The sequence below is a fragment of the Rasamsonia emersonii genome, assembly GCF_000968595.1.
Source record: "Rasamsonia emersonii CBS 393.64 chromosome Unknown ctg1118621760090, whole genome shotgun sequence".
NCBI lineage: Eukaryota > Fungi > Ascomycota > Eurotiomycetes > Eurotiales > Trichocomaceae > Rasamsonia > Rasamsonia emersonii.
In genome coordinates, this window is record NW_013563197.1 from 173,345 (window position 1) to 199,753 (window position 26,409).

General features: G+C 47.1%; 8 protein-coding genes across 8 annotated transcripts; 6 read left to right on the plus strand and 2 right to left on the minus strand.

Annotated features, from left to right (window-relative positions):
* Window positions 1–262: 262 nt before the first annotated feature.
* T310_3958 (Cytochrome c oxidase assembly protein cox16, mitochondrial Precursor) lies at window positions 263–852 on the plus strand (the record flags this gene model as incomplete). The annotated part of the gene is made up of 2 exons (XM_013473226.1): window positions 263–612; window positions 696–852. 2 exons carry the CDS (start codon window positions 263–265, stop codon window positions 850–852), a joined length of 507 nt encoding a protein of 168 aa, XP_013328680.1.
* A 1,191-nt stretch (window positions 853–2,043) lies between these two features.
* Window positions 2,044–4,681, plus strand: T310_3959 (Protein tyrosine phosphatase (Pyp1); the record flags this gene model as incomplete). The annotated part of the gene is made up of 2 exons (XM_013473227.1): window positions 2,044–3,822; window positions 3,875–4,681. 2 exons carry the CDS (start codon window positions 2,044–2,046, stop codon window positions 4,679–4,681), a joined length of 2,586 nt encoding a protein of 861 aa, XP_013328681.1.
* An 831-nt stretch (window positions 4,682–5,512) lies between these two features.
* Window positions 5,513–7,232, plus strand: T310_3960 (uncharacterized protein; the record flags this gene model as incomplete). The annotated part of the gene is made up of 2 exons (XM_013473228.1): window positions 5,513–6,311; window positions 6,361–7,232. 2 exons carry the CDS (start codon window positions 5,513–5,515, stop codon window positions 7,230–7,232), a joined length of 1,671 nt encoding a protein of 556 aa, XP_013328682.1.
* A 220-nt stretch (window positions 7,233–7,452) lies between these two features.
* On the minus strand, window positions 7,453–8,735 carry T310_3961 (uncharacterized protein; the record flags this gene model as incomplete). The annotated part of the gene is made up of 4 exons (XM_013473229.1): window positions 7,453–7,792; window positions 7,843–7,863; window positions 7,999–8,061; window positions 8,182–8,735. The coding sequence occupies 4 exons, from the start codon at window positions 8,733–8,735 to the stop codon at window positions 7,453–7,455; spliced, it is 978 nt and encodes a 325-aa protein (XP_013328683.1).
* A 1,739-nt stretch (window positions 8,736–10,474) lies between these two features.
* Window positions 10,475–12,429, plus strand: T310_3962 (D-ribulokinase; the record flags this gene model as incomplete). The annotated part of the gene is made up of 3 exons (XM_013473230.1): window positions 10,475–10,603; window positions 10,684–11,244; window positions 11,368–12,429. The coding sequence occupies 3 exons, from the start codon at window positions 10,475–10,477 to the stop codon at window positions 12,427–12,429; spliced, it is 1,752 nt and encodes a 583-aa protein (XP_013328684.1).
* A 1,198-nt stretch (window positions 12,430–13,627) lies between these two features.
* On the minus strand, window positions 13,628–14,397 carry T310_3963 (Replication fork protection component Swi3; the record flags this gene model as incomplete). Its single annotated transcript, XM_013473231.1, has 3 exons — window positions 13,628–13,885; window positions 13,984–14,026; window positions 14,135–14,397. The coding sequence occupies 3 exons, from the start codon at window positions 14,395–14,397 to the stop codon at window positions 13,628–13,630; spliced, it is 564 nt and encodes a 187-aa protein (XP_013328685.1).
* Window positions 14,398–14,759: 362 nt separating this feature from the next.
* Window positions 14,760–15,556, plus strand: T310_3964 (NADH:ubiquinone reductase (H(+)-translocating); the record flags this gene model as incomplete). Its single annotated transcript, XM_013473232.1, has 5 exons — window positions 14,760–14,819; window positions 14,874–14,890; window positions 14,944–15,149; window positions 15,213–15,415; window positions 15,473–15,556. The coding sequence occupies 5 exons, from the start codon at window positions 14,760–14,762 to the stop codon at window positions 15,554–15,556; spliced, it is 570 nt and encodes a 189-aa protein (XP_013328686.1).
* A 1,939-nt stretch (window positions 15,557–17,495) lies between these two features.
* T310_3965 (Non-specific serine/threonine protein kinase) lies at window positions 17,496–26,332 on the plus strand (the record flags this gene model as incomplete). The annotated part of the gene is made up of 23 exons (XM_013473233.1): window positions 17,496–18,057; window positions 18,114–18,676; window positions 18,918–19,123; window positions 19,226–19,579; window positions 19,629–19,781; window positions 19,835–19,931; window positions 19,989–20,468; window positions 20,523–20,774; window positions 20,832–22,061; window positions 22,121–23,175; window positions 23,238–23,544; window positions 23,629–23,726; window positions 23,782–23,874; window positions 23,929–24,090; window positions 24,141–24,237; window positions 24,294–24,488; window positions 24,558–25,107; window positions 25,158–25,282; window positions 25,336–25,418; window positions 25,665–25,752; window positions 25,799–25,883; window positions 25,944–26,068; window positions 26,126–26,332. The coding sequence occupies 23 exons, from the start codon at window positions 17,496–17,498 to the stop codon at window positions 26,330–26,332; spliced, it is 7,167 nt and encodes a 2,388-aa protein (XP_013328687.1).
* Between the last annotated feature and the right edge of the window lie 77 nt (window positions 26,333–26,409).

Consider the following 26,409-nt stretch of genomic DNA (forward strand, 5'->3'; position numbering starts at 1 on the left):
ATGTGGTGTTGTCAAGACTCGCTTTTCTCATCGCAGATCAACAAATACTTTGTTTAATCTCTCCACACGGATTATCTATTTACCGAGACCAAGTCCCTCTTCTCACGGATGGATATAATGAGCAGGAGCAGGCTTGAAGCTTCGGGTCCATGACGCTCTTTTACACGGGAGGAGTTTTTCGGCTCAAGCTTTCTTCATATACCGGTTGGATGGTTTTTAGGGATACTACGACCTCAGTGAAAGGGGCTTTTTTGCGGTGATCATGCCTGTGTTCCCGTCTAAGCCATTCCGCCGCACCCCGACAGCGTCGTCATCGCTGGGGGAACGATTAGGTGCCCTTTACAGAGCCAATTTACCAAAACACCCATTCCTTCTTTTCGGTCTCCCGTTCATCACGATTATGGTAGCGGGATCCTTTGTTCTTACTCCGGCCACTGCCCTAAGATACGAACGGTATGATCGAAAGGTCCGACAACTGAGCCAAGAGGAAGCCCTGGAGCTAGGACTCAAGGGCGAAGACGGAGAAGAAGGGATAAAGAGGAATCCAAGAAGGCATGTGATTGGCAGTGAGAAGGACGAATACTATGTACGGCTTTCTTTCCCTTCGATGCGGTAATTTGTGAAATGCGACGCTGACCCGTGTGCCGCTCTGCCAGAGACTCATGGCTAAGGATCTTGATAACTGGGAACAAAAGCGAGTCCAACGATTTAAAGGAGAGCCAGACGGGAGATTATGATGATATCTGGACCATTGAAATGAGCGCCAGGGAACTTTTGTCTTTATCTTTTTCCTCTTTGCATCAGCTTGGAAAGAAAGCAGATATGAGGTCGGCATCGGACATATGGGATTGAATGCGACGGGTTTTCGCATCTCTGGCGCTGGTAGGGTATGCAATGTGTGTCTATATGATTAAGCAGTGTATTATATTCAAAAGCATCATTATAGTTGAGAACAAAGCTTTTCATGCAGTCTGTTCTAACTGACCGCATCTTCAAAGAGCAACGTTTTCTTTGAAATTGCACTTCTAAGGGGCATTGAATCTTTTTACTCTTCCCCCCCCCCTCCCCCCCCCAACGTACTCTTCGATAGTGAGAAGATATTTTCTAGCCAGTCTGCCATTCCCTTGCGCCGATAATATTGTTTTGTTTTAGTCCCTAGCTGCAGCGAGGCGGGAGAAGACGCACTGACGGTGGTTTCTAATTGGATACTCGATGCATTGTCTACTCCAGATTGCAGGGATTGTAAAATGACAATTTTGCTCAAGAGAAATCATGACTTTTGTGCCCCTTGGTTACGTACCTGTAGTAACGTGGGCGCCTATTGAAGATGTCCTAGCGTGGCTCCTAGCGACTTGCCACCCGTGGCACTGGCGGCGATTGGAGTTCCAGAACGGCCATTTCTGGCCAAGCCACCCACGCGCACCCCCGATAACGTCATAGCGAACAACGTTTCTCCGGCCCCGTCAACCCTTGAGGCCTCCACCCATCCACCGCAGAGCGCTGATTAGGCGCGCCCTTCGCTTGCTTGTAGATCAGTGATATCAGTCCCTCGACTCCCTCCACCCTGCACCTCCAGAATTCGGCCCACCCAGCGACTTCGTCCCCAGCTGCGAATTTTATCGCTCCTTGCCCTTGGCCTTCCTTCTGCTCTGCGCTCCTATTATATTTTATATTGAGATACTGACCAGGTAAAACCCAAATCTGGCCAATCTCAGAATGCCAGCGCCTCGGTGATTGGCTGCACTCGTTCTCTCGGATGTGTCTCTTCTCGCTCGACTTCAATCTCTGCTAGGCTTCTAATTCGCCTCTCAGCGTGCATCGCAGTGTCCCTCGTTGCTGGGAATTTTCACATTGGGCCGGCGCGTACCGTTCATTCACTTTAAGAGGGACATGGCACGATTTGCTTCAATGCTGTCCCAGAATTGGTGAAGCTCCAAAGCTGGATATTGGTTCCAAAATGGATTGTTCCCCTCAACTTCTATCTGGCCCCGAGACTCGATTATAGACCTCGCCGTTGTGGGGTTCCCAGCTGTGAAGCCCATCATGCGCGGCACGGCGGCCTCTCAGCAGTCGCCCCCCTCTTGGGGTGCGGATATTTGTCCACATCAGCATGTCAATGTCTCAAACACACCTGCCGGATTACCTGCCCAACTATCCTCCCTGAGCGGCTCTTTTCCATCTCCGTTCTTGTACCCTGGCTATTCTGATGCAACATCCGCAGCCCCCGTCTCGAGTCCTAACTACTTTGGCATCGTGGTCGACAACTCCATTAATCCTCCCGATTCAAGTCCGGGCCCCTACACGAAGAAGAACTGGGATGCTCTTTCACAGACACACTCCTCGGTCCCAAGCCCGAGGCATCAAACTCAGTCTCCAAACCCTGTGTTGAAGCAGATTCTTCAACCGAAACGATCTGATTCCCGGTCCATAGACAAGAGCTCCGAAGAGAACCCAAATATCGCCCCTCAGAATCTGGCTCTGGACAAGGAAGCTCGAGACCCGACATTGCAAGATGACGGTGACTCCTCAGTTCCTCCATGCATGACGAGTATGCCAACAGAGTTATCAGCACAGGCTGGCGGGGACAAAGACAGTCCCCATGTTGCAGACGACCCAATGCTTGCATTTACGAGAGGAACAAGTCCTCAACAGATTCAAAATCCAAGGAAATTTTCGCCTGACAGTTATCGGTCTCTATCGCATCCAAGTTCTGGGATGACGCACTCTTCAGGCGCGGCTGGGCGAAATCCCAGCCTGTCACTGCCTTTACGCATCGCTCAACCATCTGGTTCAATTTCCCCAACACCTCGACGCGCAGAAACTCTACCTGTTTCTCTTGATCGTGAACCCGTCAACTTTATATCCGCTGAGAAATGCGCAGAATTGCTTGAGACTGTTTCCGAACAGGTCTTACTGCTGGACATAAGACCCTACCCTCAGTTTTCCCAAGCGAATATCCACGGATCCCTGAACCTCTGTATTCCAACGACGCTTTTGAAACGCCCGTCATTCAACACCGAGAAGCTGAAGGATACTTTCGTTGGCGAGTCGGAGAAGCAGAAATTTGCTTCCTGGAGGCAGAGTACCTACATCATTGTTTACGATTCAAACACAGAACACCCGCGAGACGCGGCGCTATTGACCAATGTCCTGAAGAAATTCACTGCAGAAGGTTGGCATGGCCAGGCATTGATTCTTCGTGGCGGTTTCGCCACTTTCGCCAGCCGTTTTCCAAATCGTATCCGAAAGCAGCAAGACGTGAAAGAGGCAAATTCAACCAAGCAGCCACGGTCTATGAGTTTGAGTCTGCCATCAGTCGCTCCCGTTGCTGGAGGTTGCTCGTTACCGGACTCTTCAGCAACGGCTCCTTTCTTTAGCAATATCCGTCAGAATATGGATCTGATGGGTGGCGTTGGTCAGATACCAGTGAAGCTTCCGGGGGCCTTGACCGAATCCAAGAGAGAACTGTTGCCTTCCTGGCTGCGCATTGCCTCTGACTCGAAAGATCGAGGCCAGACCGTCTCGGAGAGGTTCCTGAAAATCGAAGAGAGGGAATTAGAACGCATGCGAGAAGCCCTTTCCCCCGACGTCAGCTATGATAAGACGGGGTCGAATACTCCATCCAAGAAGTTCCGAGTGGCCGGAATCGAAAAGGGATCCAAAAATAGATATAATGACATATATCCTTTTGATCATTCCAGAGTACGGCTTCAGGATGTTCCCTTGGGTGGTTGTGATTACGTGAACGCAAACCATATCAAAGCAGAATACACAAATAAGAGTTACATAGCCACTCAGGCCCCTATCCCTGACACATTTACTGTGAGTATCGACTCTGCCTGGAAGCTTTGGGTTATTCTAATCATTCTTTCAGGATTTCTGGCGCGTGGTCTGGGAACAAGACGTCAGAGTGATCGTAGCCCTCACCGCCGAAGTCGAGAGAGGGCAAGTCAAATGCCACCAGTACTGGAACTCTGGAGACTACGGGCCTTTCAAGCTTAAGATCCTTGCAGAGAGACGGGTGTTCATGGATGCAACAACGGCCGACGATGAGCACTCGGAACTGACTCACCCTCAATCCACACAATCAGCTACCGCTGAAGAAAAGACACCCACACAAGAGCTTTATCAGACCGGCGATGAGGCTCCTTTCATTCTTATTCGACATTTCAGCCTCTCACACTCTGCCTTTCCTTTCCAACCCATTCGAGAGATAACGCAACTGCAATACGCGCACTGGCCAGACTTTGGAACTACTTCCCAGCCAACTCACCTCCTCAAATTGGTAGAACAGTGCAACAAAATAACGAGGACGAGCAGCAGTTGCAACATTAGTAATCATGAAGCCGAACCCGCAGGCCAAAGACCCATACTCGTTCATTGTAGCGCAGGGTGCGGCCGGACAGGCACTTTCTGTACGGTTGACAGTGTATTGGACATGTTGAAGCGACAACGCATGGAAATGTCGAAGTCTGTCTCAGGGAAAAATGCTGATACGAATCAAAACAGTCACCCTGGCGACTGGGTTTATGATGACAATTTAGATCTAGTCGCTAAGACTGTTGAAGATTTTCGAACACAGCGGCCGAGTATGGTGCAGAATCTCAGTCAGTTCGTGCTCTGTTATGAGAGTATTCTGGAGTGGGTTGTTTCACAATTGGGCGATGGAGGAAAGTTCTGAAGATCGTGAAATCTGATGCTAGGAGATACCCGTATATTGTAAAGCGTTCTCAAATGGGGGAAGGAGAGGGGCATGGCGTTAGGAAGCCTGGCATTCTAAGTTTCCCGGCGTGTTGGGGTTTCAATTGAAGTGCATTTATTTTCTCATCTGGAAAAGCTTACGGGATCATCGTTTATAGCATGGCTGGCGTCTTATGTTGGGATTTCGAGTCCATATTTGGAATGTTAGCCTAGAGGGTGGCTGATATAGAGAAAGTAAGACGATTCGCCTTCCGCCCAATGGTTTTAGACAAATATTTCCCACCATTGTGTTCTTTTTATATAGAAGTAGTCGGTGATTTATTGCGATAAGTTGGTGTTTCCCCCTTTACCCCCGCCTTTCTTTCTTGCCTTAATATTAATACTTGGGAGTTTGATTTAGTTGGAGGCGGATACCACACGGATTGCTCGTATTTCCCGTGAGCAACCAATTGACTTTCACTAATTTTGTGTACTCTCACAATACCCCAGTTTCAACGAGCTCTGCCTGAACTTAGTCCCTTCTGCCTACTCCTTACGACCACGCTTGCAACAATGCTAAAAAGTATTCAGATCTGGGCAATTATCTAGGCAACAGCAGTGGGTCTAGAGCTCATTCTGGCTTCAAAACGGCTCTACATACATAAGTATAAAATGGATTCGTTTCTGCCCGATTTTCCTTCGAGTGCACCTCATGTTCAATCACCGTGTCTCCAACTTTACCTAACTGTTTAAACTCCTCCGAGTCACATTCATCTGGACATCTTCTGAGCCTTCACTCCATGACTTAGGTGAAGCTTAAAAAGAAAACACAATGCTCTTAAACCTTCCCACAGAGCTTATCCAGCTCATTCTACAATATGCCACTACACCCAGTTATTTACATGCAGCTTTATCTTGTCGTACTCTGTTCCATATTGCTTCCACTTATCGGGACCTCGTCCTCCATCACTTGAACCAGACTCCCGGACTGAAATCTGAGCTTGAACAGCGTGAAACGAAGGACCTCTTCCTTCTGCTTCGAAGGCGTGCGGTGAAACACCTACATGGTGCTAATTTCTATGCTGATCGCATTCTATACAATTTCAATGGAAAGAGTATCGACGTGGGGGCCTCCTCAATCGCCGACAATGGCTGTTCCCCTAACCTCGCCTTGGTCCTAAGAGACGATGAGCTTGTTTACCTCTTTCACGCCGGTGTCAATGGATCAATTTCTCTAAAACGATCGCTGAAGTTTCCTTATGAACAACCTGGAACCGTCAAAATACTCAAAACGGCCTTTACCGGGGACAATGCCATCTCCACCCTCGTACGGTTTACCCCAACGATTGCGGATGAAGATGCCGATACGTCACATCCCTTTGTCAAACAAGCTCTAGAGTCTCGCCTGAATGGCGAGATTATTCTTCTCCATTACCCTCTTATCGATTCCAACAACTCTATGGCTGTCTGCAACTTCCCGGACCACAGCGACTATGAACCCCTAGCCCTAGCTGTCATGAGCAGGAACCAATTTGCGATCTCCTGGCAGCACGTGCATGATCATCACCACCATGAAGTGATTCTTTATGATGCCTCGGTCGACTGCCATGACGATTCGACATCAATAAGTTGTCTGTGAGACCTGTTTGTTGTCTGTTGCAAAGTACTGACATTGCTTAGATCTCAAGTACAGAGCCGCTATGGTTGTGGATGAGCGGGGTCTCTGGCCGCAGCGCGCAGAAGGCCAGGGCAGATTGGCTCTAGGGGAACCCTATTCAGAACTGGGGCCTGTAACAAGGCTTGCTTTCAATGACAGGGGCTCTCAGTTACTCTACTACTATCGTGGCTCGACGCTCTACAGATGCTACCAAAATATCCAGACGGGGAATCCCTTACAACTGCCTGGTGCATCAGCGTCGCATCTTAATTATTGCAGAGTGCAGTTCTCAGATTCGCTAGTCCTTCCTTTCTCTGTTGCCATACCATTCTTTGGCACACATAACACGTACCGTACGGAGCACAATCATGAGGTGTGTCGTTGGAGATACCTCAGTTTTGGGACCGCGACACATATTGAAGAAAACTGGACGGTGGCATGCTTGCTAAAATCAGAAGCTCACTGTCAGGCCAGAAACTGCGGGCATGAGCTAAATCGAGAACGTGGACGACGTCTGAATATGTGGACTATCGTCGCCCGTCTTTGGGGATATCAAAAACCGACCAACTCGTTAGGCTGCATTATCGCAACAGCAGAAACTGGGACCCGAATTGCCATAGCAAATTGGAATTTGATTTATGTTTGGGCTCTTAATCCCCATGAGCTCATCGAAGAAAATACAAGTGATTTCTATCCGGAGTCATGGCGATCTGGGAATCCCAACGTCGTGGAGCTGCGGCCCATTGTACTCCGTTTGGAGGCCGTTTGTTTTAAACTCAATTTCACCGAAAACGAGAACGAACTCGTAGCATTGACAGACCGAGGATTGATGGTGTGGAATCTCGGCCCACGAGGAACAGGGGCGCGGCATACGCGAATACTTGATGTTCATTAGGAACAAACGTTAAATTGGCAATAATAGCGCCAGTTCCATGTGCATTCTCTATGGAAAATAAAAATGATAAAAAAAAATTCAGAAGTAAGGCATGAACGGGGGAATACTCAAACGCCGTGAAGGGTCGGACAAAGAAATGATTGCATAAGGTGGCACTCGGCGATTTTCAGCCCATGCAGCGATCTGTTTATGCAGATTTCAATGATGTATAATCCGTTATCTAGCAAGTACATGTTTCAGGAGTGAAATACGAACCAATCAAGTGGCATTCCAGAGTACTTTCTCTGTCAGTTCCTTTAGACGACTCAGGCAGTGACCCAGGCAATCCAAAGGCGTCTCGATATCCAATGCCATCTGACCAGGCGTTTCCGAAAAAGACCTTACTGAGCATGAGTGACCCAGATGAAACATTAAGTACTGAATAACAGAGCAAATGGAGGAGCACTTCGATAGAGTTCCTTTCTCCACATGGAAGCGGTATTTTGCCTGCGAATTGGGAATTTTGGACCGCACCCTGTGACAATTTCATGCCACAAATTCTCAAAGACCATCTAGGGAACCTGTTCAACATTCGTAGTTATTTTGCCTACTCCGTATGACCCACACGTACAGAGTACACATATTTGACACGCTGGGGAGGACAAGACATATTGCTTTATGTATTTCACTCTATTGATCACTATTGATCAGGCAGCAAGAGTGTTTCTTTAAATCGGTCTATTCGTGCGATTGAAAAACCCACTGCAGTCCTAAAGTACACATTTACCTTTGCTCTTCTCCTCCCCCAGAAAGAGCAAGAAATGTGACAATAAGAAACACCCACCAGTACCTGAACAAATTGAAACGAGTCAGCATCCATTAGATACAAGGCAAGCCAAGGAGGAAAGGCGCAGAGGCGCACGACTGTACACCTGGTGGACCCGGAGGCCTGATATCGAGGACAACTTACTTCTGGAAAAATGTCTTCTCGGCGACTTCCTCCTTATCCTTTCCATCCGGACCAAGAACCACGGGTTTATTCAGGTGAGGACGCGGGCCAGCATCGGCGTGGACCAGATCGACATCCAACATTGAGGAAGAGTGGTTCGAGGGCAACGTGAATGAGACGTGGTAGAGCTCATTGGCGGGACTGAGATGAAGCAGGAGTTTCGGGCGGCTTTGATCATCTGTGATCACCTCTCCGGCCAGCGAAGACCGTGATATCAGACTGCCGACCCATTGCTTCGAGTTGGAGGGGGTGGGAACGAAAAAACCGATGCGGATGAGGTTTTCTGCTCCACCGTCGCCCCCGACAGGAGTCCGGTTTGCATCCTCGGGAGGATTGTATGACAGGACGCTTGTCTCAAGTGTTGAGGGATCGTATGCTACCTGGGCAAGGAGTGACGGTTGAGGAGATGCGACGGGCCAGAAGAAGACATCTGCCGAAGCCGGTAACGTCGTGGATTGGGCGACGGCTGCGGTTATGGAAAGAAGGGAGGAGAATATGAAGACGGAGAAACGCATCCTGAGCGGGATGCGACCAAGTGCTTTCTACTCTGTAGCCTTGTTGTCTTATTTCCTTTTCCTCTGGTGGCCTGGAAGACGGAGAGGCGGAGGCGGAGCGGCTTTCCAGCACCGCAACTTTGCGGCTGGGCCGTATCGTAGACACGCTGCCGTGACCGGGGGTCATCAAGTACTGTACAGTACGGAGTACATACACATAACTTTCGCTGCAACAGAACGATCTAAACAATACCATTCATGTGTGTATACTTAGTTACTACCAGAAGAAATCACCAGTCTCAGGTTTCCCCAAATTTTCGAGAGTAGCGGCTCTATGAACATGTACCACCGGTAATTATCCTGTATGCTGTACATTGTACTTCAAGATACTGCTGGAGTAATATATCGAGGCTGCGCAGGAGCTATTCTTGACGGCCAATGGAAAGATGGGCTGAGATATGCAATAAAGCAGAGAAAGAATAATAGAAGCAGTCTCTGGAAGAGTAAAAGTATTGGAAATAATTTCATGATTCTTAGGAGCTCTAAATTTGCTCAACCATCATGCTCCACACAATGTAATTCTTCCAGATGTGTTTAATTCAAAGTTCAAAAGAGCACGGTTTTGTGAGATGCATGAACAGGCATGTGACGTGAGCTTGAAACACAGAATACCCTATCTATGCCACTGGATCTCCAATTCAGGTATTCCGGATGGGACTTACACACCACCCACAGAGTCTGATTGTGGGCTGCACGGACTACAGTGCTCCGGCAAGAGGGCATGGTTCCAGGTCCCTCCGCAGAGCTTCCGGAAGAGATCCAGCCAGCGATCTATGACTAAATTAGTCCATCCTAAATGCATGGACAGTACGGAGTACAGAGTATACATCTTTGACCCCTGAGGAGACGTCTATATAATGAACCATTATATTGTGCTGCCATGTATAATTCAATTCAAAAACAGCGTTCTTGCACAGAACACATGTCGCTACCCTGGACTCCATCTAGCTACGAGTGGGGACGGGGTGCATGCAGTGACAAGGGTAGCTACTATTAGCTACTACTACTAGGTACCAATACTAAGATTACTAGGAAGTAAGCTACCACGTCGACAAAGCAAAATGCCCAACGATAGCAACGACAGCTTTCGCAATCCCCACTGGCCACGCCCGGTGAAACGATTCTCGATTGCCACTCCCGAGTCCAGACAACCCGCAGTCCTCGGAGGGGCGCCGGTCGCCGGATAGCACAGGACCGACAGGACTGCCATCAGCAGACGCCGTTCCACCTCGCTTACTCGGGCCCCAACACCTGTGATTCTGTCTTGTTCTCCAAATTTCGAAGTTGATACCGTTAAAGATTGAATCCTGCTTCTCTGGCATTCTCTGTTCCAGCTGTCAGCGAACCTGGGCACAGTCGTCCGCGAACATTGCCTGGATCCAGTGGGGTTCCGAAGCTTCATTGTTTCCCCGCATTCCAAGCGGATTGTCCGTACATACTGTTCCAGCCTCGAGTTCTTCGAAGTTCTTCGAATTCTCCGATTTTTGCCAAGGTGCTCCTGTGTTCTTCTGCAGTGACGCCCGCTGCCACCGTTCTGTGGCACCTCAGGAGTGGCTGTCCCGTTCCATCAATTGCCCCAACCGGTATCGAGGTGTCACAGGACTTTATAAGCCATGTCTTCTTTACCATACCGCCGTCTGCCGTCGCATCAGACATCAAGACAGGCTTCGACGGATGATCGAAACGGCATCCAAGTCCAAATGGATTACTACATCGGCATTGATGTCGGGACTGGTAGTGCCCGCGCTTGTATTATTGACAACAAGGGCGATATTGTTGGCTTAGCCTCGGAGAACATCGGTCTGTGGCAGCCACAGCAAGGTTACTATGTAGGCTGCCTCTAAATCGTCACGCTTTGGAGACTCCTCGCCGTTGCCAGCCCTCTCACTAACGCCTCCTGCTCCTGTAGGAACAATCCACCTCCGATATCTGGCGGTGCATCTGTATTTCTGTTCAACGCGCCATCAGCCAGCATAACATCAACCCATCCTGGATTCGGGGCATTGGTTTTGATGCTACCTGCTCTCTGGCTGTCTTTTCTAACGACACTGATGAGCCGGTTTCCGTGACGGGTCCTAATTTCGACACTGACCGTAATGTCATCCTATGGTTGGACCACCGGCCAGTTGAAGAGACTGAGAAGATCAATGCGACTAATCACAACTTGCTCCGCTATGTTGGTGGAAAAATGTCCATCGAGATGGAGATTCCAAAAATCCTGTGGCTGAAGAACAACATGCCTAAGGAACTCTTCGACAGATGCAAGTTTTACGACTTAGCCGACGCCCTCACGCACATTGCGACTGGAAACGAGAAGCGAAGCTTCTGCAGTGTCGTCTGTAAACAGGGATATGTCCCAGTCGGAGTCGACGGAAGTGTCAAAGGTTGGCAGGAAGATTTCCTGAAGGAAATCGGTCTAGAGGACCTTACAAAAGACAATTTCAAGCGAATTGGAGGAGTCAACGGGGTGGTGAGCCTTTTTCTTTTCTTCCCCTCCTTTCCTGGAATCACTACACCGTGTTATTTCCCCTCATATTGTGATTCTGGACACTGTTGATTTGTGAGTATCCTTTCTAACTGGCATCCTTCTTAGAATGGCGAATATCTCAGTGCTGGTGAACTGGTGGGTACGCTGTGTGAAAAGGCCGCAGCTGAACTTGGCCTGCCGCCTGGAATCGCAATAGGCAGTGGTGTCATCGATGCCTATGCAGGATGGATTGGCACTGTCGGCGCCAAGGTGAACCTGGAAGGCGACGAACTAGATTCAGAGGTCGCCTCAAATGACCGAACCCAAGCGTTCACTCGCCTGGCCGCCGTGGCGGGCACTTCGACCTGTCATCTGGCCATGTCTCCTAACCCGGTCTTCGTCCCTGGTGTGTGGGGGCCTTACCGAGACACCATCCTCCCTGGATACTGGATGGCGGAGGGTGGTCAGTCTGCCACAGGAGAGCTCCTGAGGCATATCATTGAAACCCATCCGGCGTTCAACCAGGCGCTATCAATTGCAGAGTCCTACCACACAAACATTTATGACTATCTCAATGAGCACCTGAAGGAGATGGTTCAAGAGCAACAAGCTCCCAGTATCTCGTACTTGGGGCGCCACTTTTTCTTCTATGGAGATCTTTTTGGAAATCGCTCTCCTATCGCGGATTCCCGTATGACCGGCTCCGTTATCGGCCTGACCAGTGATAAATCGGTCGATAGCCTTTCCATTTACTACTACGCAACCTTGGAGTTTATTGCTCTGCAGACCAAGCAAATCGTCGAGACCTTGAACAAGGCTGGCCACAACATCAACTCGATCTTCATGTCAGGGTCCCAATGCCAGAATGAAATCTTGGTGAAGCTGATTGCTTCTGCTTGCAATGTTCCCGTCCTCATCCCACGTTACGTTCACGCAGCTGTGTGCCATGGCGCTGCCATGCTCGGTGCCAAAGCGGCTAGCGCTGACAGTGAGGGAAAGACAGAAGATCTCTGGGAGATTATGGACAGGATGAGCAAACCCGGAAGGAAAGTTCTCCCTACAACCGACCCTCACGAAAAGGCGCTACTGGATGTCAAATACCGTGTCTTCCTTGAGCAATGCTATAAACAGCAGGAATATAGGAACCTCGTCGATCAGGCCATAGGCTCGTGGGAGAAGACCAAATAAGAACGCCTCAACTAGGAATTCCAGTTTCAAAGGAGACCCATAATCGACGTATACGAGGGAGGGGCATTGTTTGGAAGCTGGGCTTATTGTTCGCCTCTAATACAAAGATAGACCGAGTTGCGACGCTACTAGGTTAGGTAAAGTACAGTGTTGTAGAAAGCGGTTTGATGCATATACGTATATATAATTTTTTTTGTCGATCTTTCTTTCGAAAACGCCAAAAGTCTCCACTGTAAGCGACAATACACAGAAACAAATAAATCGTATATACACTCTCGTTTCTTTGTTGTTAGGGTTGGAAGAGGGTGAGCAAAGATTAAAGCGTAAAAAACTTGTGTTGGTTGCAATTTGTTTCAGGAAAACAGTCAACGAACAAGCCTTACAGGTTCCACTTCGCAGAGTGGTATGAAGAAAAAAATACGTGGTTTTTATTATCGACTTTCCAGGCAGGTTTAACATCCATATTCCTTGCTATTTTTTTTTGCCTGCCATAATTTCTCGTTGTACCCCTCACTAATATGCGGTATGTTTACCTAATTTTGCAAAAACAGTACAAAAATGTTCTTATAATAAAGTTTGAAAAGTACCTTTTCATTTTCCGAAAAGATACGTTGGTGACGAAATACTGTCATCCGCAGCAATTTACTCAAACTATTCTCTAGCTGTCATAAGTTTTGTTGCGTGAGAGTACCTAGAAGCCTGGTATTTCCTGAGGGGATGCCTTTTTGACATCGACATCAAATGTCCACCCAATTTGGTAAGGATTCCCTTACTCTAACTTCGAGACACCTCGTGTACTCGGTAATGATAAATTTCACCGACAACTTTCCTCAGCCATCCATGGGAATGACCCCAGAGAGAGCTACCAAGCTCTCACATGGGAGGACGGTCGCACCGGTAATTGGTGTTTTATTTATTTATTTATTTTTTTTCTCGCATCATCGGCCCTGTATTACCAGAAGGTCGTCCAAGGTGGAATCGGAGTATGAGCAGAAATCCCCGATTTAAACGGCAAAAGTCATTAAACTCTGCTGTATATATTGGTGCCGGCCTGGTGTGGATGCTCTCGCTAGAACACTCAGTCAGCATGCCAGGCAAAGAAACAAGGACAAGGAATAGCAATTACCGAGTCCGCGTGACTGTTGTGATGAAGGGCTCACTTGGTTCATAAACATGCCAAGTTCGATGGTTTGTTAATTCAGTGATCTGTATCAAGGATGGGACTAGTCTCCATGTTTGCTAATTCGGGTGGTATAGAATTTACATCTCCCTCCGAGCGGTCTTCTATTCCGTTTGTCGCAGGTTCGATGGTGGTGTCTGATACATTCCCTACCGGTCTACTTTCCTCGATCCACTCCCTTCGCATAACTTGGATTCGCTTGGAATGTCCCAGCTTCTCGATCATAGCAAGGCCATCAGTGAATTTGGCGCGAGGAAACAAATCATCAAGCCAGAGCTGATAGAAGTTCAGTAGATGCGCCATATCCGAGAACTGAAGCACTAGCATTAGCAGAGGCAACGCGTATCTCGTGCCAGTATCCCGTTGAGGCTTACTTCGTGTCCCTTTCCTTTGAACTTGAGTTTGGATTTCGCTGTCCTGCGCAGTTTTGGAATACCATTTTTTGACAGCAAGCTTGGACAAAGACAAATATTAGCACATGGGGGCTGTGATAATATTATTCATAGCCTAATAATAGTGACTTACCGAGTTTCGTCAAGCTTCGCGATAGGATGCCTCTTTTTGGAAACTTTCACCTCCTCATCAAGGCCTAATGACGGCCCTGAGCTAGCTGATGTCGTAAACTCCTTAGTAGTATTTGCGCCAGCTCTGTTGGGCTCTGTAGAAATGCTGTTTAGGACCTCATCAAGGCCAACATCATAGTCGAAAAGGTCATCAATGTCGTCGGCAGAATGAACTTCGGATTGTGCCCGGTGATTCTGTGGGAGAGCTTGGTCGTGATCAGACATGCTGCTCGATAGGGGTAATGTCAATTGAGCTGAAATAATTTCATTGAGATCCAAACAACTGTAACATACATCTTATATTTGCATAACCTCACTTGCATACACGCATTGGTTTACCAATAATGACCGCGTCTCCTACGCGACAGAATGACGCGACGGTCACGTTCCGATGAATCTAACCCGTTTTGGAGCTACATCCAACAATGGTTAGCTCCGCACTAGCCTTTGTCATAACCGGCACCAGAGATGATCCGGTTAATCCAACCCCGAGAGTCCGACATCCCATCCGCCGTGGGCTCCAACTTTACCTAGAGAACTTCTAGAGTCCGAGTTGGGTCCTCTTTGGGTATCAATTGCTCGATACCATGGCCAGCGATCAACAAAAGGTTCTTGTGCCCCCCAAAAGGGTCAACACTGACTATCCGGTAAGCTGATTTTCCCCACTGCCTCGACGATGTATTTGCTAACAATGTCTACAGTTGATCGACTCTGATCCGTATTTCGCACCTAATGGCCCAATTTCACTCGAAGCTATCTGACTGCGTACAGGCACATCACACGAGTAATAAGATATGCCAGACCTTCCGACTATGCAGTGGCTGGCGGCATGGCTGCTGTGTCCCCAATTGCTTTCTGGGTTATGGAAAGAGTCAGTCCGTCTCATGTAGGCAAGGGAGGATTTGCCCCGGTGATGCGACTAGCTACTGTGATCGGGCTTCTTGGAGGATTTCACATATTCTACCAGAGATCCGTCAGTACGTTATGATAGACAGCCCGGGAGTCCAATTGTCGTGACAATTCCACTGATTTGTGATCAGACCGTTTCTATGGCTTTACCGAGAACTCCCGAGAGGTTGAAATGGATATGAGAGAAATGGTGGACAAAGTTAAGAAGGGCGAGCCCCTCTATGGAACCTCGAAAGTTTCAGAATACCTCCAAGGTGTGGCGGCCAGGAACTCACGATACTCGGGGTTATTTGTGCATATCCTCCCTTGGTTCAATTTTGTCAATCACAATCAGGTGAGTCCATATTGACCAAGCATTCCTGTGAGCTACGTCTCACTTCTATGAAACTAGCACGGTGTCGATACGGCCAAGTACTATCAGCAAGCAGAAAGGGAGCTTGAGGCAGAGCGCTTGGCTAGAGAAGGTTCATCATGAGGCTATCAAGACCGAATATTACGTATCAGTCAGCAGCTTTTTCTTATTCTAGATTTATAAACAAGAACTTGCGAGGCAAGATCGCGTCAAACATCGCCCAGCTTGGTTTGTCATGTATTTATATTCCCGAAATAGGACACTTGAGTTTACCAGAAAGAAGACCCTGACTTCACCGTTCTTTTTGTAGAGTACTTTCCGTTATGTTGAAAGATTGGTCAACATTCTCTGGCAGGAGTTTCGGGGCAGAGGGGCCATTGGCAAATTCATGCTGCTTAGTCAAATTCTGTGTTCAGTTCCCGGTTTTTCTTCGAACGAGGGTTGGGTGCTATGAGTCACAAAATAGTTAGGAGAATGAAGCCATAATAGTCTCTTTTGGAGTTCACCTTTTTCGTTCTCTTGGATATAGAAACGTCGAAGCAACATGATCGCTTCCTTACGGAAAACACCGCCATATACAGTGTAAGGCGGATCTATTCCAGAGCTTCAACGAATTGGTCAGTATTTGTCTGGAGGGTTACAAGGTGGAGCTTTAGGACTGACTCAGAATGCAATGACAATACACTCCCTGTGCCACCAAATCTGTCGTTGGGGCAGCCAAAGAATACGCGTCTGATTTCGTACTGCCTGAGGGTAGATGCACACATAACGCACGGTTCAACCGTGACATAGAGATCAGCTTGTCGAAATATCGACCTCGGATGACTCCGGAGGGCTTCTTCAATGGCCAGAAACTCAGCATGTCTCGTGCCCTGATTGAGATGATCAGATCAGCTCGGATCAAACATGATATTAAGACTTGCTTCGGGCATGACAGGCGACTTCACATATGCGCAGCAAGTTGTGCCCGGTAATGACACTCACATTCATTGACCTATTGGTGTCGTTCATTCCAGTGCCGATAATTTTCCCCTCGTGTACAAGGACGCAGCCCACTGGAGTCTCTCCCTTCGCCAACGCCTTCTCTCCCTAAATTTCAACGTCAGCTGGATCACTTGAATGGTTGGTTAACGTACCATCATAAGTGCCTGTTTCATAAAATATCTTTGCTCTTCTTCATCGTCCACGAATGTCTCAGGGCTCTGTTGGAGGCTCTGACACGATCGCATATTTTTTATATTATATTAGGCGTATGTTCTTATGTCTAAACGGGATTTATGAAATGAACAATATGCAACACCTATCCACTATCCACCGAGAAAGTGCATAGTCGAGAATCATGTCCTGTACTGTAGAACTTTAATTTCCACAGTAGATACGATTGCTAGGAAAAGAAGTCTAAATCAGTCCTCGGGTAGTCGCTTAGGGGCAAAGAATTAAATATCAATAATAAGTACCTAACTATTTACCTGTTAATCGGTCCGGAGTATTACTGGGTAGCGCTGGAAGGGATGGCCGCCGGCAGCCGTATGACGATTTGGGATGACGTGAACGTACCGAATAATTGCAGATAAAGAATTTTTCAGTTAAGCGTATCGGATATCTGAGAATCTTGTATCGCTCTGATACAGAAGACACAACGTCTCTCCTTTTCCTAATGTACTGAAGATGAGAAATGATGTATGACGAGTATACCGAGGCCTATTGTGTAGTTGAGTATTAGTTCGATGTTCCTTCAATGAAGACTTCCATTAACAGGTTAGTAGCAAGGACCGAGAGAACAGACACGTCTTCCAAAGTTCAAATACTTGGTAAGATTACTGTGGTTAGTATTTTAATTGTGGGTACTCCATTGGTACCTATTAGGTAGCGGGGATGACCCCTCATGATCCAATCGGAGTGAGGCAGTGTTGATTACTCTTCCGACGCCCATAGGAACCGTGTACCTAATATAAATAATACATCAATCCAGGCTTGCCTTTTATTTTGCCTCGACAAGCCTTGCAAACAGACAAGCGAGCAGATGTGGGCAAATCTCCATGGACCTAATGCAGATTGACCCATGGCCGCTCGAGATGGATCAAGGTCTCGAAACCCGGGAGCTGGAAGCTCCAAATCCGAACCGACCTCTTCCATATTCAACGCGCAGTTCCAGCCACGCTTATCGTCCGAAGCACATGGGACGTTCTCACAGCTGCGAAAGCTCATTGAGGGGAGACACAGCACTCAGCTTCGCTTAGGTGATAGCGTCAAAAATGTTCACACATTGATATGCCTTTCCCTGAAAGTCGGTCTTGAAAATGAAGCTAAGAAGGATATTATTGAGACTGACAAAGAACGGCACATCTTAGACTGTTTGGATGTTATACAAATGGTCATTGAGACGGCATGCCAAGCCTTGGTTGAGAAATTGGATCCAGAGCTCCTAGAACAAGACATACATGTGCCATTGTATGCTTGGCTAATCATCCAGTTAATTGACCTGAACAGCAAATCGCGGCTAAGGAGCGTAGAGGAGAAGATTCACAGCCTCCTCTCAAGCATTGTTCGCTGCCAACATGAAGTGTCTCACTTGTGCTATTCTCGCTACTACTTTTCTGCATTTCTAGGTGCTTTGGCTACTGGTATGTGATAAGTCACCATATACTGGATGGAAGTTGACTGAGGTGACGCTTCCCAGATATCCTAGCATCGCTGGAAACTCTAGATTTGCCAGATCTAGGAGAGTCCAACATCGTGGTACCTGGTCCCGGAGGGTCACTTGTTACAGATTTAGACAGGTTGGGATTACCTCGCGACCTCTTCCGGAATAAGCTTCGTCTTGGGCTATTCCCTCAAGCAACATTTTCGCTTCTTCAACTATTGCATTCGATGATGCCGAAGTTCATGAACAGCTCCCAGAGTTTCCCGACATCTGCCATTCAACAGGATTTGGCTTGGATTCTGAACTTATATCAACGACTGTGGAGAGTCATTCTCCGGTGGATTCGCGCCTTCGGAGCGAGTTTTCACCAGACCATGGTTGAGATAGTGGTACAGTTCCTTACATGTATTCAGAGATGTACTGAGAACTCCTCGGCCATAACCAGGATGATATCACTGGACGCCAAAGCCAGTAGCATTTGGCTTCAAAGTTTGGCGGACATCTTTTCTATTCAAACATTCTGCCAAGATTCTGTCATTCAGCTTACCTTGACTCAGTGTCTCGAAAACGTCTTGGAATTTGTCCGGCGCTCGCCAGCGGTCAGAATATGCATGGAAAATATTCTCTTACCAACGCTTTTAAATCTGCGGCGTGACGAAGCACTGTTTCGGAAGAATCGAGAATCATTCCAGGCAAGTCACCGGCGTACGAGGTTCCCTTTCCAGCAGCCGTACTGATACACTTTTTCTAGGAGGCCATTACTAAGGTATTGGACGAACATGCTCACTATGCCTCCCATCAAACCAAGATCTGGAGTTCCAATGGTACAAATGAGCTCAGCTACCTGGTGGAAAAGAGAATCAGACTAATGTCCGGGATTATTTAGATTTCGAGCCAGAAAACCGAGCAAGGAAACGCATCCGCCTTTCGCGAAGTCAGATTGATTCCTGTGGCACCAGTCTTTTCCAAAAGCTTGTGAACAAGGCTTGCAAGCTTATAGGTAACGAAACGCCAATGGATTTACATGGATTAAGTGGTTCTGTATTGTAAGGTCCCCCAAATTATATTACTAGCGATAGTACTAAAGGTTGCATCTAAAGTGAAGTTTTCCCGAATCTCTCTGATGAGAATAAATGCGACTTTCTCAGAACTATTGGGAAAATTCCCTGCGCCGCAGTCGGTCTCTTGTCGGAGTCATATTCCGACAACGACGAGGAAATAGAAACCTTTCATTGTCGCATCTGCGACGCTGGGCGAGCTGATTCAGATCTTGTGCTACCTTGGCATAGCCCAAAATTTGACGAAATACGGCAGACATTATGGGATTTAATGCCAACTCTTGCACGCACTTCGACCCTCAGAATAGCATCAATGCTTACCATACGCAGACTTCTAAATCATGAGCCGGAGTATGGCCGCTTGTCGATCAAGTCTTCGGCCTTCGGCGAAGTGTGTCTTCATTCCCTGAAAAGCTCATCTAGAGAACTTCGATTAGTCTCTGGGTATGACTAACTTTCGTATGGGCGATTCCGGGTGCTGACAACTTTTCAGGAACATTCTTCCTTGTTTTGTGCGCAGATGCGTGGATCTCGAGCTCCGTCGGCGCAACTTTGTTATAATTTTTGAGTGCCTGAAGAATCTTTCTGAAAAGAAGGACGTTCCTTATCAGGAGACTTGTATTATAACTCTTTGCCGATTAGCTGAGTAAGCGCTCGTGTCTTACTGTAGAATGATATTAAAGAAGCTGACGGTTGTAGGGTTTCGGGAGATGAAGAATTAAACATTATTCTCCTTCGTCTGCTGGAATACTTCGGGCACACAAATCCATATGTTTGTGCGGTAGCGTACACAGAAGTAAGTAGGGTAGAACGTTTGTTGACATTGGACACTTCCACTAATAAGTAACAATAGCTCGCAAAGCTCGCACAGCTCCTTTCGACGACTCCTGCAAGTCTCCTTCGTCCTTTCTGGAGGTCTTTGTCGATCACAGTTGTCAAGAACCTACAAACTCGCCCACATATGGCAGAACAGCTTTGCGATCTCTTGGGAATGGGAGTGGATGATCTTCTCAGATTGACCGAGGTTCATATTCTACCGTATCTGGTGCTAACGCGTAAACGGGATATTATTGCGAGAATCGGGGCAAGCTACCAGACGGCAAAGTCTCCGTTTGAACTGTGCACGGAGAAAAATAACTTGGCTTCGATCCTTGCCTTTTTATTGAGCCAACCTTCATCGGATCCTGAAGGAATGATTCTTTCACTTTTCGCAGATGTAGATCCGGAATTCCAAAACCGCTCGCTCGCAGCGTTCCTCAGAACGGAGCCCATTCTCATTGCTCGTGATCTTTTGAAGTATCTTGGCGATGCCGGAGAGGACAAAGAGTCGAGGGTAAGGTGAATTGTCTGACTTATTTAACTTGTTCTGACCTCTTGCATCTCATAGATTCATCGGGCTCTTCATCTATTAGCGAGTTATGTGCCAAGGAAATCGGCCCCAGGTCCTGCGACTTCGAAGCATCCGAACGTATTGGGAAATTTCATAGAGGAGCACATACTAGGGATCATCACTGAATTTGCAGATGCTATTAATGACGCACAAGTCCGACTGCCGATCATGGAGAAGAAGCGCAACATTCTAGCAATTGGAGAAATGATTAAAATTGCAAGAGGTCACATAAACAGCGCGTTGCCACAGGTTTGTCACTCTACATCACTGGTTCAAGAACTCTGGAGAGCTAATGGCCTTGATCAGATTTGTGCTTGCCTTAGATCTGCCCTTGATATTGAGGAACTCTGTGACCATGCCTTTGGAGCTTGGTGCATTCTCATTACTTCCCTTGATGAAGAGGAAGTTGTACCACTTATTGATCAAACTTTCGCAATCATTATTCGATATTGGCAGAATTTCCAAGATGGAGGTAAGCAGGGGGCAATCACACTTGTGGACCACATATTGCGGAACCATAGCCGCCTGGTGCGTGATATCTTTAATACCATGCCATCGCTTTCATCAATCCCTGGGATGGCACAGTTCGAAAAGCAAATTGGCGAATTGAAAGGGCAAATGGATGTTCGGAATCATTTCATTGCGTTCAGCCGTCGCTGCCAAAGTGAGAATGCCGCGGTTGTCGAACAAGCTTTGAAAGAGCTCGTCCCCTTTATCAGAGAGAATGAGGATTTTCTGCATGAATCCGCTCTTAATGAACAGCCTGACAGCGTTGTTGCGCTGCTGACTCGTTCCTTACTTGATTGCTGCGTCAAATTCAAAGGCAGCTCGGATACCATCACTATTCTCTCAGCCCAGTGTCTGGGTCTGGTCGGCTGTCCAGACCCAAATAGGGTTGAATCAGTCCGAGAGAAAAAGGACATTCTTGTTCTCTCTAACTTTAGTCGAAAGGATGAAATTTTCGACTTCGTTTTGTTCTTCCTCCAGCACGTGCTCGTGGAAGCATTCCTATCGGCGTCTAATACTCGGGCGCAAGGCTTTCTTGCCTATGCTATGCAGGCCCTAATGAAGGCGAGCAAAATCGACCCAAGCATCACTATTCCGTCCCGTAATATCGAATTGAACGAAAGACATTGTCGCTGGCAGGCTCTCCCTGAGACTGTGCGCAACATTCTGACTCCATTTCTCACATCGAAGTACACAGTAACGGTTGGCGCGATTAAAACAAATTGCAGCTACCCATTATTCTCTCCCACCATGAGCCATGGAGAATGGCTTCGGAGATTTGTACTAGATCTATTACAGAAGGGGACCAATGAAAATGTGCGGGCGATTTTCGCGATCTGCAGCAGAATTATCCGAGGCCAAGATATCTCTATATCCTCTTTCCTTCTCCCATTTGCGGTTCTGAATGTCGCAGTAGACGGCACAGAAGTTCAGCAGAGGGAGGTACGAGATGAAATGACGAGAGTTCTCTCGCATCCTCTTCCGGACAACAATACTCGAATGAGAGAGAACATCATATTTTGCAGCGAGGTAAGTGACTATCCGTTCCCAGTGCCGTTCGTTGCGCTGAAAGCTGTGAAAAATCGCAGAGTATCTTCAGCGTACTTGACTATCTCTCAAGATGGCTTCAGGGAAAGAAAAAGCAAAACGCTACAGTCACAAACCATGTGTCAGGCAGTCGAGTTCACAAGGATACAACACTCGACACGTCATCTGCCCAAATTAAAAGTGTCGAACAACTCTTATCATCAATTCCCCCTGAAGTCATTTCTAGGAGAGCTGTGGAATGTAAATCGTTCTCAAGGGCACTTTTCCATTGGGAGCAGTACATCCGACAGTGTAAAAGCCGCCTAGATAAACAGAATCATGCTGAGCTTGAGCCACTTTATCAACGCCTTCAAGATATCTACACGCAAATAGACGAACCTGACGGTATTGAAGGCATATCTGCACATTTACATGTGCTGAATATCGATCAGCAGGTTCTCGAGCATCGCAAAACAGGAAGATGGGTTGCAGCTCAAAGTTGGTATGAATTGCAGCTAGAAACAGACCCAGAAAATAGTGACGCTCAGTGGAACTTGCTTACCTGCCTCAAAGAATCTGGACAACAAGGTAGTTATCCCAACGGAAAACACCTTTCACTGGTATTCATGTTAACTTCTACAGATGCCCTTCTCAACCAGTTCGAAGTATTCAGACAAACCGAAGCACCCTTGTCTAAACTTCTGCCACTCGCTGTGGAAGCTTCCATAATGACAGGAAAATGGAGTAAACTAAGTGAGTATCTGCAAATGTGTTCTCAGGAGAATACTGGAGATTTCAACATTGGCATCGGATCTGCTCTCGATGCTCTTCGTCACAACAACAAGGCCGCGTTTCAAGAAATCATCAATAACCTGCGGCACACTACCGCGAAGTCTCTAACTGCAAATTCGGTAACCTCTCTGCAGTCATGCCATGGTAGCCTTCTTCAACTGCATGCTTTGGCCGAAGTAGAAGCGATTGCGAATGCGGGCCTAGAAGGGTACCCTTCACGATCTAAAGTCCTCGATACTTTGGATCGTCGCTTGGACGTTATAGGGGTTTATATCCCGGAGAAACAATACCTCCTGGGATTACGACGAGCCGCTATGGAGCTTTCGTGAGTATTACATATAAGCCCATGAGTGGTGGAAGTTCTTTTTTTGCTGAAACAGTAAATAGGAATGGATTTTCCGAATCTGATATAGCTGCAGCATGGCTTATGAGTGCACGTCTGTCTCGAAAGAATGACTGTACTGGTCAGGCATATCACTACGTGCTGCACGCAGCGCAGCTGAAAGATAAATCAGCCACGATTGAACACGCTCGACTGCTCTGGAAAGATGGTCATCATAGGAAAGCGATTCAGACTTTGAAGGGGGCAATAGCGGCCAACGCTTTTGTTTCCCATGACTATGCACCCATGGAGACTGATTCTGTTTCCATTACTTCGAACCGGGAACAACATCAAAACATGCTTGCTGCAACGGTACGTCAACTGGAAAATGGGTGTTATGTTTTCTTCACCCCGGTCCTCTTTCATAAGGTCATCTATATACTTACTTTTTCCAAGGCCCACCTACTACTGGCCAAATGGACCGACCGAGCAGGTCAAACTCAGTCGGATGTCATTGTCCAGAGATACCGTGAAGCTATCAAACTCCACACTAGGTAAGAAGAATATAAAGATCTAACCCACTTTACTTATAATGACATCTTGGACCAGGTGGGAAAAGGCACATTACTACCTTGGTAAACATTACAACAAAATCCTGGAGTCCGAGAAGGCGAAGCCTCTGGGTAAAGAAGCTCAAATTTAGTAAGTCTAGGTATCCCATTTTTCTAGCGAGTATCTCACTGATATACTCTCAAGTCTGAGCGGGGAAGCTTCGAAACTCGTAATAGATAACTACCTCCGTTCGCTTGCCCACGGAAACAAATATGTGTTCCAGACATTACCCAAGGTTCTGACCCTATGGTTGGAGCATGCATCCGTTGTTGACCAGCCATTTGATCCAAAACGTGGAGACAATGTGTAAGTAGTGATCTTTTCCTGATATTAGAGCATTGCTGATAGACATCCAGAGAATTTCAGAAACATAGCATGGCTCAACGGAAAAAGAGCTTGGACGATATGCATTCCCAGCTGAAAAAATATTTGAACCGAATGCCTGCTGCACTGGTAAGTTTGCGTTGCCTTTGATCTTTGATATAGGTAGATGCAGCTGACATATGTAGTTGTTTACTATCCTTAATCAAGTTGTTGCTCGAATTTGCCATGCGAATCACACAGTCTACGATCTTTTAACAAGAATTGTGGTGAAGACGGTCAGCGCTTTCCCACAACAAGGCCTATGGACTGTCTTGGCTCTGGTTAAATCTTCGTCCAAAGAGCGTGCTTCCAGAGGCATCACATGTCTTCAAAAAATAACCGTGTGTCTCTCTACCTTCTGCTGTTTCGACATTGAACATATATAACAGGAGGAATGCTAACTGTAACAGGAAGCAACGAAAAAGTCAAAAACGGAGGCGTCGGCAGCTGATATGAGGTCGATGATTAACCAAGGACAGAAATTTTCCGAGGAACTACTTAGGTTGTGTGTTGCTCGTGTCGAAGAAAAAGTATCAAAAATAAGTCTGGCGCGGCACCTTGGCTTTAACCACAAAGTGGCTCCTTGTCGGATGGTGATACCTTTCCAGACAATGTTAACTCCGAGTCTACCGGCCACTCATGACTCAGATTATCTGAAGAGCTTCAGAGCCTTCCCGCGTGACGCTGTCACTATTGAAAGTGAGTTGCAGAAAGGGGGAAAGAAAAGAAACGTTCAGCGAAGGGTTGAGCTGACTTTATCAGCTGTCCTCGATGATGCGCAGGTCCTTAGTTCTCTGCAAAAGCCCCGGAAGATCAGCATCAGAGGCTCCGATGGGAAAGTCTATAATCTCCTTTGCAAACCCAAGGACGATCTTCGCAAAGACCAGAGACTTATGGAATTCAATAACATGATCAATAGATTCCTGAAAAAAGATGTAGAATCGACAAAGCGGCGCCTGTGTAAGTATTCTTCCTCAGCATTGTTCAGAGCTAGATCGTAACTTTAATAGACATCAAAACCTATGCCGTTACGCCCCTGAACGAAGAATGCGGGCTGATTGAATGGGTGGACAATTTACGAACTCTGCGAGAGATAGTCATCAGACTTCTCCGAGAAAGAGGCATCGTCCCGAATGTTAGCACTCTCATATTCTGTCTTCCTTTTCATTGAATCTAACGTTTTCACAGTATAATGAAATCAAGCATTACCTGAACGAAGCTTGCTCTGATATCTCAAAGCTCCCATTGTTCACAACGAAAGTCTTGGCAAGGTAGCAAATGTCATGTCTTATTCTACGTGGAAGTTGAGAGCTGACAAAAGGGGTGGAATAGGTTTCCTCCAGTCCTTCATGAATGGTTCGTAGAGATGTTTCCAGACACTGGAGCCTGGTTTGCGGCAAGGTTGAGATATACACGCTCTTGCGCTGTCATGTCCATGGTCGGATACGTCCTTGGGTCAGTTTCCCTGTGAACTGTTAGCTATATTTTTTTTTCTGACAAATTCATGTTCTTTGCAGGCTTGGGGACAGGCACGGCGAGAACATACTCTTCGAGGAAGGTTCCGGAGGTATCTTGCATGTAGACTTCAATTGCCTTTTTGACAAGGTAGGTGACCAAAAGGCCAAGGTGGTTGAGCTCGCTAATGGCGTAGGGATTGACGTTTGATAAACCGGAATTGGTGCCATTCCGGCTTACTCACAACATGATCGATGCTTTTGGTGCTTATGGTTATAATGGTATGTATTTTATCTAGCTTCGAATCTCCCTCCCAACCAAAACGCTGGGGCTAAGGATAGAACTAGGGCCATTTCGGCGAACTTGCGAAATCACACTCAGCCTACTAAGGCAAAACGAAGATGCTCTTATGACTATACTGGAAACCTTCCTTTATGATCCTACAACGGACTTCATTGGTAAGAAGGTGAGTTTTACACTAATACCAAGGACCTAAAAGGATGAATTTCTTGATGCTGATTAGCCGGGGAATATCAAGCGGAGGACGCATGTAAACGTGCCTGAGACACCCGAGGGTGTTCTAGAATGCGTGAGGAACAAACTCAGAGGGTTGCTACCTGGCGAATCTGTTCCATTATCCGTGGACGGTCATGTGGATGAACTAATTATGCAAGCTACCGACAAGAAGAATTTGGCAGCTATGTACATTGGGTGGTGTGCATTTTTCTAGTTCATGTATACCTAAATCGAAGTTTTCGTTGTCGCTAGAGGATAGAAGTGAATTATCCGTGATGAATTGAGTACATG